The sequence below is a fragment of the Seriola lalandi genome, unplaced genomic scaffold (genome assembly GCF_002814215.2).
Source record: "Seriola lalandi dorsalis isolate HSWRI2012SDOR001 ecotype SW California unplaced genomic scaffold, Sedor1 jcf7180002054337, whole genome shotgun sequence".
Taxonomy (NCBI): domain Eukaryota; kingdom Metazoa; phylum Chordata; class Actinopteri; order Carangiformes; family Carangidae; genus Seriola; species Seriola lalandi.
Window position 1 is genome coordinate 151,211 of NW_019524890.1, and position 17,008 is coordinate 168,218.

General features: G+C 39.0%; 1 protein-coding gene across 2 annotated transcripts in view; it reads right to left on the reverse strand.

Annotated features, from left to right (window-relative positions):
- Window positions 1-17,008, reverse strand: part of unc13bb (unc-13 homolog Bb (C. elegans)) — a 64,582-nt gene that overhangs the window by 43,667 nt on the left and 3,907 nt on the right. For both annotated transcript variants that reach the window (XM_087174310.1, XM_087174309.1), the window contains exons 2-6: window positions 11,917-11,946; window positions 5,646-5,745; window positions 3,049-3,166; window positions 2,601-2,724; window positions 101-174 (exon numbers count right to left, since the gene is read on the reverse strand). In XM_087174310.1, coding sequence (XP_087030436.1) covers window positions 101-174; window positions 2,601-2,724; window positions 3,049-3,166; window positions 5,646-5,745; window positions 11,917-11,946 — 446 coding nt within the window. The remainder of the gene's footprint in view (window positions 1-100; window positions 175-2,600; window positions 2,725-3,048; window positions 3,167-5,645; window positions 5,746-11,916; window positions 11,947-17,008) is intronic.

A 17,008-nucleotide genomic window follows, 5' to 3' on the forward strand; every position in this document is an offset into this window, starting at 1 on the left:
CAGCAGGACATAACTGTGTGTTATCATTACAATATATCAATGCACTGTTTTGCCTTAAAAAAAAAAAAAAATAGTAAAACCTCATCAAGGGGCTCTTTACCTCATCATGGATTCTCATGGTATTGATACGTTCCAGCTTGCCTGTCCAGTACTGTGCCTCATCATCTGGGATGTCTGGTACCAAAATATGCATAAAACATAGATGTGAACCTGTGTTTGACGTCTACATCCTGCTCCTTCTGACTTCAAGCGTCACATTCCAGGATGTTATCATAATACATTTATGCCCGTTTAATTTCTCATGAGCATCTCAGGAGCGGGGAAATAAAAATAGTTAACAATGGCCACAAACTGTTAAGGGAGGAGGATCACAAACGTCAGGAACATTTTAGTCAGAGCAGCAAGGAACGAATGTCCAAAGATGTTGCAGATGAATCTTGACGGTAACATAGCAAACACATTTTAAATGACGAGCTATAGTTTGAAAAGCAGAATAATTACACACATTAATGACATCACATTAACGAAACTACCAAATATGAAAAAAATTTAAATTAAAACCTTAAAAATACTAGCAGCCAGGAAAAAAGGTCGAATAAACATGTACATACGTGAATATAAATATATATGTTTATATGGGGGACAGCTGATACGAAATTGAATCAGAACAGGAGTGTTTTGTCCTCATTTTTTTCCTACTTAACCCTGCCTCTCTAACCATATGTATTACCTGAGACTAAATTACTATTCTCTATCACAGATCCGTTACTCTCCTCACACCGATCCCACTTTTCAGGGGGATTTGCGCTACACTGCAGACAGATGCACATTAAAGGCCACACATACAAAGGCCAGGGGCTTCAAAGACACACCGACCCACAGCTTTAATGAATGGCTGTGGTGCCACAGAGAGTCATGATGGCCTTCTGCAACTTTGAAAGGTCTCATCTTAAAACAGAGAAACAGGCTGTCTCCCACTCAGCGGATGGACACCCTGCTTTAACTTTGATGCCGTTTGATCATAAGGTTTGAGCTGTGTATGCGGCGCTGGCGAAGGGGATACTGTAAGTACAACTGTGGTCAAGGACACAGAGAGCGAGAGGGCAATGTAGGACATTTTACTCGTGAATCTTGAAGAGCGTCAAATTAAATGAGATTCACTGCACGAAATGTCTCATACTGTTAATTATCAGTAGGACTTTTATTCAGAAATTCTTTTCATCATTTGAATCAGGCAGATTGGAGAAGGTTGGTTGTATGCAAAGGAACAGTAATAGTGACAAACCCACAAAGAGTTATCATCCAACTCTGTACTGCTGGCAAGCTTTTCGACCTATTTAGCGTCTTTTAGCTCATTTGTTTTGTTTTATGTCTCCTCTACTGTTTGATTCATTCTCATTTCTCTCATCCACCTAGTTTGCAGCAACAGAAAGCAGCTGTTTTCACCATAAAAGCTCTGATAAACCTACAGTATGCTACCTGCCTAGCTCCATCAGTAGACAGTCAAAGTTAGTGACTATGTAGTGAAGAAAATGAAACATTGAGCAGCTAACTTGTCAGATATTTTTCCCAGTTGAGAGTTAATGGAGCAAAAGAAGTCTGAAAATTTGATAAATTTTCATCATATGGTCAAAAGCACTACCTAAATAAATGCTAATGTTGCTGTTGGGTGCCTTAATAGATGAGTTCTTGTTAAAGTATCTCTATTTTATAAAGCAATGAAAAAACTAAAAAAAGAAAATCAATGCATGCAGCTTTGATTAAATACATATGCAAATGTTGCTTTGGAAAATTCCAGTTAGTTTTGACTGATGGACCAAAACTGTAGCAAAAAGCATTCCTAATGGTTCCTTAATCCTGTTGGCCGCAATGGAACAATCTGGAAAGACAAAATTATATTTACTGAACCTAAGTTAATAAAGGATGGTCTGCCGTTGATGAGTCAGTGCTCCCAATTTAGGCAGGACAGAAACAGGCACCTCATCCCCACTGCAACCAGATAGACGACATCAGACACTAAAACGAATATCTGTGACAAATATATAAGAGTTCCCTGTTTTCTAGCCATGAATTGTTCAACATTCGTGTCCCTCACATCAAGCAATGAGATAATAGTATGAATGTTATGAGTTAACTTGATTCAGGAAGAATGTTGCGTCATACTCTGCTTGAGTAGACCATGTTCTTCATTCCTTATATTTTCTATTCAAGAGGAATCAGTGTTTGCATAAAGCAACAGAACACCAGGTTACACTACGTCATCGGTTTGTAAGTCAGTGCCCCAGGCTGGATAGTTTTTACTGTGTATCTCAGAAACCTACTGCTGACATTTTAGCAGGAAGCATGCATGGCCTTTGTGTAACTTGGCGGAGCAAGGTTTGATTTGACCTCAGGTAACCTGAATCACTGATGTACTCCCTACATCACTTACTTGTAGTCACAGCAGGTACTTGAGATGACAGTGTTGCAAAATTTCTTACGTAAGCACCTGAACTTTTCAAAAGTGTGGTTACATATCGGATACTTGCCTCATTCTGGAAGTCCTAACATACAGCTAAAACACAAAGCGACTGGAAAAAAAAGGGATAGGCAACTCTCACCAAAAGGCAGCTCGAAGCGAGTATCCATCAGGACTCGATGGGGTGTTGGGTTCTTGGTGCCATATATCTCATCCGCCTTCATCAGAACCTCTGCATCCAGGAAAAGCCACTCACCTGAGCCCTCCTGCAATCAGATATGTATATACAGTAGGTATTTATCTAGGTAGACAAATTAATATTTTTTTGTGTCTACTTTTGTACCCACTTTATGCTATTATCATTAACTTAAATGGTAATACATTTCAGGTACTTTTATTAGTGTAACTGCAAAACCTTTTTCTATCTATTTCTGTCTATTTGTACTATATACAAGAAAATGCACAATTGAAATACTGTATCTTGTTACCAATCACTCAGTTTTGTCAATAGGGTTATTTAATTTTGAAAAGAATGCTTGCTTTATCTTTTTTCTGTATTATGTAATTTGTGTGTTGCGGCATATTCAAACCTCCTCTGATTGTCGGATACTCTTTAGGGGAATCCAGGCGGTCCCCACCATGGTGTCCCAGATGAGGCCTTTGTTCCACACCTCAACAATGAGGCCGAGGTCCAGCCGGTTGATCTCACTGAGAAAGAGAGCAAATAAAAAAGCATGTCAGGTATCAAGTAATGTCAAGCTTTAATAATAAAAGGTCCGTCCTGATAAAGAGCGTGGAGAATGCCAGCAGATAAAAGAGCGAAACAATAGCTACATAATTTGAGGCTTTGTTATCAGAATGAAAAAAAACCCAAAAAAAACAGAGAAAACTTTCCAATGTTATTCAATTCCAATTCACATTCAATGAAGCAGAAATTTCTACATAATTACTGCCAGGCCCTACCACTGGCTGATAACAAAGGCTACTTCCTCTTTTTGTTGTGTATTAGCTGTCATAATCCATTCCAGCCTTGTTTTGTCATTCAGCGTGCTTTACAAAGGGCTCAAAAACAGCTTGATGACAGCAGTAAAATGGCATATAAATTTGTGAAAGGAGCCGCGTGACAAGGGCATTTGCATATTCTCATCTGTGGCAGTTTGCAACTATCGACTGGACAAACAAAAGGAAGATGACAGAAAAGATAATCAAAGAGAACAGCTAATTGAGAGAAGTGCAGGGGAGGGCGCCGAGTATCTGCGGTGTCCAGGTGCAGAGATAAAGGATTTCTAAATCATCTGCTCACACAAAATGGCAGAGAATAAATAAATCTAGCAAGGTATTAAAAGCAAACTGTTGGAAATTTTAACTGAGTGACTTGTCTAGGATGTCATTTAGATTCTATTATCCAATCTCTTTAATTATTGCCTTTTTTAATTAAAACAAGACTACTTAATCCAGTTTTGTTCTCCAACTGACTGGAATGAACTTGCAAATGTCCATCTGAAAGTAAGCACTTGTCTCGACAAGATAAGGGGAGTCTCCTGATCAGTCCCGATCACTTGTTATTTCCACATCATTTTAAACCCCCTTCATGCAGTTCAGAAAAACACACAATCAAAACACAGTAGATGTAGATCAAAATGGAATTGAAACTGTGGAAACCTTATTATAAAAACACAACATTTTTACTAACTTGTTTTTATGTTAATGTTTTTTAAATCCTTTCATCATGGCGATGGTTTTAGCCTATTACACACTGTATATACTTGTTGTCAGTGACAACCATTTTACCTAGTGTATCAAAAGCATACTGGTTAATCTCCTACCTTCTATTGCACTACCTGGCTCAGTACAGTGTTGTTTTTTTTTTTTTAAATGTATATATTTCAGGTCCAAGTTATGTTAACATTAAAAGCACAACATCATCGTTTTGGGAAAAACACTTTCACTTTCTTTCTGAGACTTAGATGAGAAGATTGAGACCATTCTAATATCTGTACGCTAAATACTGGAAACTGGGAGAAAGAGCCGGCCTTCATGCTAAGCTAGGCTAACCAGCTGCTAGTGATAACTTCACATTCACCATCTTGAATCCTCTCATCCAACTCAAGAAAGCTAATATGTGTATTTCCCGAAATGTCTGACTATTCCTTTAATTTGAAACCGCTCTTCCTTGTTGATGCATTAACGTGCACACCATGCAAATACTCAGCTCTCGAAAACAACTTAATACAAAAGTAAAATGTAATCCAGACAAATGATGAGCAATCATGATAAAACATAATATATGTAACATCTTTCAAGCATATCTGAACTCAGATTGCTGCAAGTTAGCTCCAATGTTCAAAGTTAGGAAATTTAGAATTGCCATTTTTGGATTGTCATTGAGCTGCGTCACCGTCTCCTAGTGTTTAATAAAGACATTTGGTTGTAACAGGTGGTGCTGAGCATTCACTGGAAACGCTGATGAATGATTCTGTTTTACGTTGAATCACACCTAGCCAACACATCATTAATGGACAGTAGAAGGATGAAGGTCTGGAAAAACAAACACTGTTGCAATGAGGGAGTTTACAAAAGACAAACAATGACACACATGCAACAACGCGCTGTCTCTCACGTCGCCATAGATACCTTTCACAGGGAAAGTAAAATGAGGAAATTAAACCCAATGAATTACAGGGAGGAAATGAACAGCAACTGTTTGACGAGATGCTTTCATAGAAGGAGTTGCAGAATTTGAAAAACAGACACTTTTCCTGTTATAAGCATGAGGTAGGTTTCAAATTAGGATAACAGGGAATGTGACGTCATGGATGGTGTGTGAAACACTGTGTGTGTCTCTGACAGAAGGATGCACCCTGTTTTGTCTCTCATACACTATTATCTTTTTAGATAAATGATAAAAAGTCTTGTCAAAGGTGATACATCACGAGGTGAGTTGTCAGTCCTGAAAGATTCTCACTGTCATAGAGTCACACCAAGTCAAACATAGTGACAGTCTAGTATAATGTCTAAAGTGCAGAGAGCTGATCGCTTGTATTGGTTTTGTGTATTAGGTGAGGTCCTAAAGGCATATTTTTTACTATGAACTAATAATTAAATTAAAGTGTGGTAATTAAAGTGATTAAAATGTAATTAGTTCAATAAATCTTGAAACATGAATCCTGTGTGTTTAATAACTTACAACATAAAATCCTGTTCCCAGCAGGGCTGCTCGCCCCGCACAGTGATCGTTGTGCTTTTGACATTCTGCACCTTCAGCGTCACGTAGGTGTTGAACTTGTCTGAAACAAAGGAAAGAAAGATTATAGTTTAAATCATAATGAGGTGTTAGCAATGCACTGCAAACATATGAAGGGGTTGTATTAGGGAGAGCATTATGAATGACTATTACAAAAAACATCGAGGAGTAAATGAGCAGTAGAGAGGATATTAATTGCACAGTGTTAACATACTGTATATGCAGGGTCATTCATCAGGAAAACTGTACCAACACACACACACACACTTTCAAGGGTGTTATATATTGAAACAGATCATGAAAAAAAAGGCAGGCAGCAGATCCAATGTTCAAAATAATACAAGTAATACTGACCAGGCCAGTTCTACTTTGGCTTTGACGGGAGAAAAATACATCAGGAGCTCTAGTGAGAGTGAAAGCAGATAAGCACCCCCGCCCTGTTGAGCCAAGCCAAGCCAGGCCAGGCCAGGGCAGCAAACTGACCCTGTTAATCTCCAGTGAGAGCCAACCACACACAGCAGGTTCAACAATCCAAATGCCTGGTACGTCTCTCCCGCACTGTAAATTACAGCTTCTCCCGATCCCACTCATTATAATTTCTTGTAAACATGCTGCATGTAACAGAGGACGCAGGTCTGCTGATGACGTAATGAAGTGGAAATCTCTCCTGACCTGTTACTACTGCAGAAAAGGTCTCTGTCAGCCCTGATAACATCAAAACTAAAATTTAATTTCAAATGGGTTAAAAGGTGACATGTAATTTTCTTTCTGAAACTGTGTGATCTATAAACTCTAAATCTAATTCTAAATATGACCGCTGGCCAGTTCTGTAGTACATGATCACTCTCTGCGACATGGGTTCAAATGCCTATCTGTCAGTCTGTGTAGACAACTTTCACACCCAGTGATCTCCATCAGCCTCCTCTCAGCCAGTAGTACCGCACGGCGGAGTCACAACAACCATTTGCACCAGCTGTCAACGCCTGTAGGGGTGAGGGGGGTGGAAGGGGATTAGACAGCCCGTAACACAACCACCACTTTTCATTTCCTGCAGTTGGTTGAAAGGAGCGCCAAACCCGTGCCTGCTGATGTGCTCAGTTTTGTTATGGTAGTTAACAACCCCTACAGCACTGGTGGTCCTCCCTGCAACGGCCCCTTATACCAACATAAATCTGACCCGTACCTAGGCACAACAGCAGCTATAGGAGCAGCTTAGATTGAAATGCTAAATTGTATGGGAGAAATAACCATAGGAGATAATGGATCCTTTCAGTATAAAAGCCTTGAAAATGACCATAAATTTAAATCAATAGCTATATAAAAACAGTTTTAACCGAACCTGAAAGTCTTCATGAATGTAGTATTTGTAAAATTTTGTTATCAATAAGACCTACAATTTTTTTTTAAATATCAATCACAGTATTGCAGAGGTTTTATACTGATAAATGCACCCATTTGAAACATATGTGCGCACTGCAGGACCATCATCATTACTCTCGCAAAACATTACAATAAGTAAAATCACAAGGGCTGCGACATTACTGATTAATCTGCCAATTAATTTCTCATTTAACTGTTTAGCCTATAAAATGTCAGAGATGAATGAAAATTTCCATAAATCAGATGCTCCCATTGCTTCTTTAATTGAATAATTGTTTCATCTCTAAAAATGGCAAACAACAGAGCTTTAAAATACCAATGATATATAAAATATAGTGAAATAATTAATTAAAAAACATATGCCAGATGCAATTATCTTGAAGTTTCAGTATACAATATAATTACAATACACAAAATATGTTCGTATTAACACCCTGTTTTGATATGGGCAGCACCCACAATTTCTGGGGCAAAGCCTGGATGTTGGCCCCCATGCACTCACACACACGCACGCACACACACGCACACACACACACACACACACACAGCCACACACAGCCACACACGCACACACCTTTTGGTCTATGGGAAATAATAGCAAAGCATCAGCTGCTCCTTTGTAGACTGATCACCTGACCACGTTAAACAAAGATTTTCCTGGTTACCGCAGCAACATATTGAAACATTTACTTTGCACATAGCCTTTAACACAGCAGCCAGATAAGTAAACGCAACTCTTGACACAATGAGACAGTAAACAGTTGACACAGGTGGATTCTTACAACATTCCGCTGGCACACAACGTAAATAAACATTAAGAATTAAATTAGGCCACAAAACAAAAAGCACCTAGTGGTCTGAAAGCATCGCCCGACTGAAAAGTACCGTGAGTGACAAGACACAGACCCAATTAGTGTCTCTGGAGAACAGTAGCGACAAAACACAGGTATTATTACAAAGGAGCCTGGGGGATGCTCAAGCCTTTTGCTAATTAGATAGACCATGCTTTGTGCCACACTTGGGCCGCCTCCCATGAATAGAATAGATGAGATAAGGGAAGAGGATGTTGGATTAGATAAGAGCCACTTAGTGGTTGCAGGCCTTTTACAGTAGGCACTGTCCACTATGCGGCCGATACAACCTGCACTGTTGAGGAGGAAGCAGCAGTAACTAGCTGGAAAAACACAAACTATGTGCATGCACACCAGAGCCTGACTGATAATGGATTTATGAGGTCAATACCGATATCAGTGTTTGAGAATAATTTCAACACAAGGACAAGACATTGGCCAGTATCCCTTTAAAAAAAGGTAAGATACACATAATATTAACACTACAGCTAGACTACACTAGTCAGGCCGATATATAAACCAATATAAGCTTATGCATTGATACTAGTGTATATGTATTTACCAATAAGTATGCATTGCAGTACAGAAATGCAGAACAAAGTTTGAGGTGGTTTAGGACAGTGTCACCATTGGTCACAATTTAAAAGGAAAAAATCTACAGAATCCATATCAAGATTGTTTGTTTTTAACTTACTATCAGCCAATACATTGTTACTGGGTTTTTTTATGCTCCCAAATACCAATACCAGTATTTTTAATGGCTTAAATCCAGTATTGGTTGAGCTTTAACTGATAGAATTAACAGAAATCAATAAAAAAAACAATCATTTTTGTGAAGTTCTATAAAACGTTGTTGTTGGAGCTACTTGTTAGTTTTGTTAGTTTTGTTTAGTTGTAAATTTAATTGATTAATTATGAGCAACTTTGTTTGTTTGATTAACTTGCTTGCTTTATTGAAATTAAATTTTTGATAATATTTTTGTTTGTTAGTTATTTGTTTAGCATATTTAGATTTGTATAATTAGTATTTTTGTTTATTTTTTGGTAATTGGTTAACACTGGGCACTTGGGGTTATTTGAGTAGGTAGGCACACTGAGGACCAGCATGCACCAGGGTGGGCCAATGGTTTTTTTTACCAGTGCAAAGAGAGGCAGCAGCAGCCATGGTTTTTCTTTGTTCTTTTGTTTGTTTTATTTTGTTGCAATAAATCCACATAAAAACTGCAAGATTGGAATGGACATTCATCCTTCTTTGCCTGCGTTAAAACACATCCCTATGGTGCATCAGTGGCCTTTTGATTAGGTTTGGTTTAAAGTTTAATTTGTTTTTAATGGTGATAAACATACTGTATGTCTAACTTTTATTAGAAAACAAAGATGACACCAACAGTTAAAATAGTATTTTTGAACAGGAAGCTTCACTTAACATTAAATTATTACAAAATAATAGCTATAAAACGTAGTTGAGTTAAATTAAACACACTATTCAACTGCTAAACTTTCCAGCTCAGCAATTTCTTCTAATGTTCGCCAAAAGACTGTATACATAAAGCATGTACTGATATATCCAACACAAGATGACAGCAACTTATAAAATCAGCCCTGCCTATATATTGGTCAGGGTCAAGCACACTCAAGCATGCAATATATGTAAATCCACATACATCAAGTTTGTACCTAACATAAGTGAAACTGTGAAATCTTAGGCACTTTAACTCTGTAGGATCCACACACACACACACACACACACACACACACACACACACACACACACACACACACACACACACACAGTGACATAGTGAAAGCACATCAAGCACACCTGCCAGTGGAGGAATCACATGAAGTGACTTGTGGGATGATACAGCCGTCTTGTCCTGTCAATGTTTTAAGACAGAACTCGCAGTCCCTGCCTGTGAACCGCCCGCTCACCCTGAGCCCTCAGTGTGTCTTCATCCATTATTGATTGATGATGAGTTTTTCAATGAATTAGTCAGGGAAACGCAGGCAGTTGGAAGGCTGACATTTCAAATTCAGACCAGTCATCAATGTTGCATGCAACAAGAGACATAAATCTATTGGAGGAGTTTTCCACCATTGATGGGACCACCTCATGAGAAGTCTCCATCTGTACAGGGTGCATTCTGAGTATCTTAGCATAGTTTTCAGAAACTAAAATTACTTAAAAAACACTAAAATATTTGGGCAGGCATACATGCAGAGACTGAGCACACATACATACACAGAGAGAAATCCAGCAACACACGGCCCTTATCAAGCCCCAGTTTCCTGTGGCAATCAGTGGAAAGTAAGACAGCTGGCCACTGGCCCATCCAAGGTCACCTTCAGTTCTACAGAAACAACCAAATGTAAGGCCTCTAAAGTGAGGCCTAAGAGCTATCCATCTGAAGGTGTGGTGAAAGCGCAGCACAAACACACATCCCAGACCAGCCTTATGTAAACGTTGAGGGTTCTTCCAATAAGTCTCACATCTTCCTTTGCAGAGCAAGTTAGGGTTATTACGAGGATTATTAAAAAGCCATGACATGTTAAGTACTTCGTTCCTTAAACCTGAATAAACAGACAAAGGGCCTGTTACTTCCGAGAATTCCCACAAGCATGAGGAGTACGGTGACATAATGGCAAAAGAAAAAAATGACATAACTGCAGTAATCTGATCTCAACATGCCTTTCCTATAAGTAAAGAGAAGATTAAGTACAGATCTCGTCAGCAGAATGTGCAGCTTTGATGCACAATTTATTGTATTTGCAGCATAATGAGACAGTGAGCCAGTTCAGTGCCCAAAAACAATGTAACACCCAGAGTGTGTGTGGTCTAAGGAATAGTGGTCTAGGTCTACGTCTAGGTTTAAAGTCTACAAAATGTATGAATTAAAAATGTGCCAAAATCATGCTCTCCACAATAATGAAAGAAACAAGAGTTGATTATGATTATATTATTATTCCACCCTGTATTTCCATCCCTCCTATTGCACAGGGTTAATTTAGCACAATGCGTTGAAGAGGAGATTTTTTGCTAGTTACAGTTCCTTGAAAAACCTGATTGAGCAGGTTGCTACTGCTAAAGCTACATTATCAGTCTCACAGTATTTATAAGATTATTCTTTTCATACCATTTGCTAAAGATGACATCATTTACTGTATCAGCTTCACCTTTGGTGTTCTAAATCTATTGCAGGACTGTTCCTGACATATCCCTCTTGGCCCTGTGCCATAGAAAAGTGACTGAAGTTTACATTTCGCCTAAGGGTGACGACAGGCTTAACTGAATTATCCCTGATGTTTGCTCTGGGGCAGGTGTCACATGAGTTGTGGGAGGGAGGAAGGCACAGGCAGACGGACAGAGAAGGCCAGCATAGACTGACAGTTTAAAACCAATATCTCAGCGCAGCAGACACAATGCTGCTTGTGAAATAAAATCATTACGCTTCCCCTAACATGAAGGGTAAAACACACACGCTAAACAAATGTAGAGACCTGCTGGATAATTGACTTTGCGGAGGTCAGCCGGGGACGAAGAATGAGAGTAAAGTGTCACCGGCAGATCCAAAGCCGCGGTGACTTTCTGTCGGTGCTGATGCCTGCTTCGGACAGAAGCGTCACATGGCTTAAAGGGAGGCGTGAGGCTGAACACTACAGGGATTTGCCAAGGTGGAGAGCGTGGGGATTTGGACTTAGCAGCCACCGATCTAAGCTCACCTGTGCGAGACTCGGCGTGGAAGGACACAGGATTACATGATGCAAGATCAAACCTAGCTTTCGGTGACTTGCCAGAATCTGAGTGATTAACCTACATGAGAAGATGAGTGTGTGTGTGTGGCATATTTCCAACAACAATTAAATTACTGGGGATTCTCCTACAGCTTTACACCGGGTGAGGTTGTTGTAGATTATCTCACGGAGAAATGTGTTTAAAATGTGAAACATCTATGATCAGACTGAACAAATTCAGTAGTACTCACCTGGAGTTCCTTGGAGCTTGGCTTTCTTCACTGTAAAACACAACAAAAACAATGATTAGCATTTGTTGTTATTCTTGGTGAGGAAAACAGATCAGGAAACGCAAACATACCCAGGCATGAGTAACGAAAAAAAATGGACAGGATCTCCTATTACTGAGGCCTGACAAATTCATTGATATGCAGAGAGGCGAGGCGTGAGCTGATGACTCGTGACACCTGAACGACAGCCTCACGATGTTTTCGCCTACAAGAACAACAACACTTAACGTGCAGCTTGATTAAAATAGAGGAGCTATTTGTTTTGGTGGGCAGCTTCGGGTCAAAATGTTATTACACGACAAGAACACACAATGTTTTTGCTGAATTTATGCATCACCATGGCTCACTGGGTGAAATAAAAACACACATTATGAAGCAATTTGCCTAATTTCTATTTCCCTATTACTTTTTTTTCTTCCAAATTAAACAACTGCTGAAGAACTAATCTGTATTTGATTTCCTGATACACAATCTATTCCATATATAAATATCATATCACCTTCGAAATAGCTTTAGACAGTTTATATTATTTAAGTTTATATATACAAATCACTGTACAGGGGTGCTAAATATATTTCTGCAAAATACAATTTGTGTATTGGAATATTTGTGATCAAGTTATATTGACACATACAGTACCAGACACATCTAGCCATGTAGGTTTTCCTTTGAATACTTTTTTCATTGTAGAATACTGACTCCATCTAAACTATGAAATAACACATATGGAATTATGTCGTAAACAAAAAAGTGCTATATAACAAACAATATATATATATTTTAGATTCTTCAAAGTAGCCACTTTTTAACTTGATGACAGCTTTGCACAATATTGGCATTATCTTAATGAGCTTCATGAGGCAGTCACCTGGGATTCTTTTCAGTTAACAGGTGGCCTTCTTAATGCGTTTGAGACCATCAGCCGTGTTGTGTCGTGGTAGTGTTGGTATACAGTACTAATCCATATTATGTCAAGAAGTGCTCAACTAAGTAAAGAGAGACGACGGTACATCACTTTAACACATGAAGGCCAGTAAATCTGGAAAATTGCAAGAACTTTGAATGTAACTTCAAGCGCAGTCGCAAAAACAATGAAACTGGCTCTAATGAGGACCGTCCCAGTAGAGGGAGACCAAGACTTACCTCTGCTGCAGAAGATAAGTTCATTAGAGTTACCGGCCTTAGAAATAGCCAATTAACAGCACCTCAGATTAGAGCCTACATGAATGCTTCACAGAGTTCAAGGAGCAGACTCATCTCAACATCCACTGTCTGGAGGAGACTGAGTGAATCAGGCCTTATAGTTCCAATTGCTACAGTGACTCAGTAGTTTCAGTACATCATTTATATTTTCCATTAGTTCTCCTTTGAAATAGCTTAAGAAAGTTGACATTACATAAGTTTATATGTACACGTGAGTACACGCTCAGGGGTGATAAAAATACTTCAAATATAATCTGTGTATTGGAATATTTGTAATCAGGTTATACTGACGCGCATATACATTGGATTGAGAAAAGAAATTAATTATACAAGTAGAAAATAACATACTAAGTACTGACACATACATTTTGTCAGAGCTGACGAATACATTTTATTGCAGAATACCAATTTTAATATAATCAAGAAGCATAAGCCTAAACAGCTGTAACACAAAACACAACAGCTGGGAAACAAACCCGCAAAAAACAATGGCAAAAGTGGACCGGGGCAGATGGGTATTAAGATAACAAAAAAAAAAAAAAAAAAAAAGCAAAATGTCTGACTACAGCAGCCATTTCCAAAAACCTCACAGTAATTATTTAAGGGGGGAAAAAGGCAGGCTCGTGTATTTTGGTTTATTTTTAGACCCACCATCTTTAGCCCCTTGATGCATCTATACAATAACGTTTATGGGATTGTGAAGCGCTTTGGAGGGGATTAATTGTGATTGCTGTGGCAGAGTTATGTGCTCAGGCATGTAACCCACTAAACCTCTGGAGCCTCTGATGGCAGATGGGCAGGACGGGATGATGGAGGCACAAATGACACTTTCATATTTCCATGCAACATCCCCCGTCCCGTCTATGTAACTATGTGGGAGTAGAACATATTTATTTGTTTTCCTTTCAGAATGAAAAAAAAAACCTTTGCCTCGGGGTTATGTGGTTAGATCATTAGAGTAAAGTAGCCTTTGTATGTTAGACAATTTATAGTAAAGCAGTGCAAGTTTGAGAATATATATCAATGTAAAGAAATGCGGTTACATGCACTGGATGTTACAATTTTAGCCACAAACCAACACTAAATTTAAAGAATAAAACTCAGAAAACCCAAAGCGTTTTTTCCAGTGTTGTCTTTTAGGATAACAGTGGGGGAAATGGGAACTTTGTTATCACAAAGGAAAAGCAAAAAGAAAGAACTCTTCCTTCATTTGTCACTGAAGCACTTCCTGTCTTGAACATACCTCATTGTGAAGCGGAAAGGGAGCAGTGGAAATGTGTTGAGGAAGCAACAGTGTGAATATTTTCTTTTTTTTTTTTTTTGGCTTTCCACTAAGCCTTTTCAGCCATGGGCCTATCTCTTTGTCAGTGGCGCAAATGAGCTGGCATGGTGGCCTTATGTCCTAATTTGCATGATGTTATTTAGGGCTGTGACACACAGAGCAGAGGGCAATAAACCAGGGGGCCATTATTGTGGAAACTGATGCTTATCATTTTCTGTCCTGGGCCCTCCATGGCTTTAGAGGCCATTTAGCTCAGGCAGGGCTGGATGCAGAATTACCCTGTTCCCTTTTTTTTTTTTTTTTTTTTTAACCCAGTGTGATTACTTTCTTCTGAACATGCCTGCAACTTGATTTATGGCTTACTGGGACACTTACTGGGACAATAGAACAGAGGTATTGTTTATAATTGTTTTTAGTAACACCTGTGCTTTTTCTACTATGACAAGTTAAAATGTCTGCTGTGAAAAAGGTCAACTGGATCAGACATACTATGGAGTCCCATAGATCATAGCATACATTCCACCTAAGGGTCAATAATGAAACCTTCTACAGTATCATCAAAAGGTTCACTTTGATTGTTACACTTGAAAGCTGATGGTGCAAAATTTTGAACTGATAAATCTGTTTGTCTATAAAAAGTCAGAAAATATTGAAAAATTCCCTTTGTAATTCTCCAGAGAACAAGATGAATTCTTTTATTTCCTTGTTTTATCTGACCATCAGTCTATGGAGCACAATGATATTTATAATAATAATAATAAGAAGAATAAGAATAAGAATAAGAATAAGAATAAGAATAAGATAATAAGAATAACTTCTTCGCAAAGCCTGTCAAAGAAAATCAGCTAATCTCCACATTCAAGAAGCTGATTAAAAGCGACTTGCACTATTATTAAATAGTTCTCAGTTTTCTGCTGTTGTCAACAGGATTTAATAATCCTGTGGTACCAATTTGCTAAAAGATACGGAGTACTTTTTTAGAAGGCTGGATTGTTTACTCATTTAGACATTTACATGTATTCATTTTGCAGATGCTTTTGTTCAAAGCGACAAATGAGATGCAATCATCTTTTTCTTTTTTTTTTTGATCAAATATGCACTGTTCAAAATCTACTCATGCAGACACTAATAAAAGCTGGTAGCCTGACCTTTCAATGATGATTTATTTTTAATTTTTTATATGGAGCCTCCAATTGTTTGACTGAGAGCAGGAGAGTAGGAACAGGAAGTGACACCCTAAGCTACTACTGTTGCAGGCAGTGGTGTACTTCCGCTTTGTGCTGGCAGTTGGATCTGATCAGGTGGAGCCAGTGTAAGAGGGGGAGAGAGAGAGAGAGAGAGAGAGAGAGAGAGAGAGAGAGAGAGAGAGAGAGAGAGAGAGAGAGAGAGAGAGAGAGAGAGAGAGGGAGAGAGAGAGAGCAACAGATGGCCAGGGGATTACTGCCACAATCTCTAAGCACTCTCTCAGTCCCACTCTGCCTCTTTCTCTCATAATTCCACTACTCTGCTGCTCGCTACACTCAACCACTCTGCTTGCATTGCTACAATCTTTAGTCCTGCACGGCCTCCATTTGTGTTCCTTTGTTAAAATTACTTTTTTTTCTAATTCCTCGTCACCTACTCATTCTCCTGCAGAGCACAACGTCCACCGAGCAGGCTCGAAAACAAATGGTGTCAATGCAGTTGTATCTGCTCCATCAGCGTTTTCAATTGAGTAAAAGCTAAATAAATTTGACCGTGTGTCACCAGAGGAGTCTGCATACAAAGGACGCGATGATGCACGAAACAAGCTCAACATCCGGTGTGGTCACTGTTCAGTTGGCAATAAAAAAAAAAAAACAGGTACCAATGAAGGAAGCATGGAACCACTTCACCAGGAGCCAAGTAGCTTCTAAGTGACAATTAGCACTACACCAATCAGTTGATTAATTGGTTGATCAACTGAAAGTTAATCCAAGATAAAAAGTGACAAAATGATGATCATTTCTGTTTCTCAGGTATTTGTTGCTTTACTACTGATATTAAAGTGACAGCCTAACACATTAGTCACATTTATGTAATGCAACACAAATCTAACTATTTACAAAATGTAATGTCCCACATCCATCAACACCCTCCAGCACAGTTTGGTTATTCTCTGCCTCTTCATATTCCAACAACAGCCTCCAGGACACTGGTCAGTCTGAGCAGATTAAAGTCTGTCAGCTTCCCTCCATCAAAGCACTGTGCACTGGCTGATGGACAGCAAAGGAAATACTGCCATCAACCCTGTCCGCAACCACTTCCCTCATAAAGTTGATCAGAGACCACATGAGTCTCTTAAGACCAAGACCAACAGTTCCAACAAAAGCTTCCTTCTGATAATTGTGTATTAGCTCTTACTTCGCCTTCCAGCCTCTTTCTGGAAAACCAAAGAAACCAAAGACGATCCCGTCACTACAGAGATCACGTGTCTGGAACAGTATCTTTACGCTTCCAGTACTTTCAGTATCATTGGGTCCATGTGAGCCATGTGTCCACTTAGCCCTGTCCTGATACACCGCAGGAGTCCCCCACCCCCACCCACCC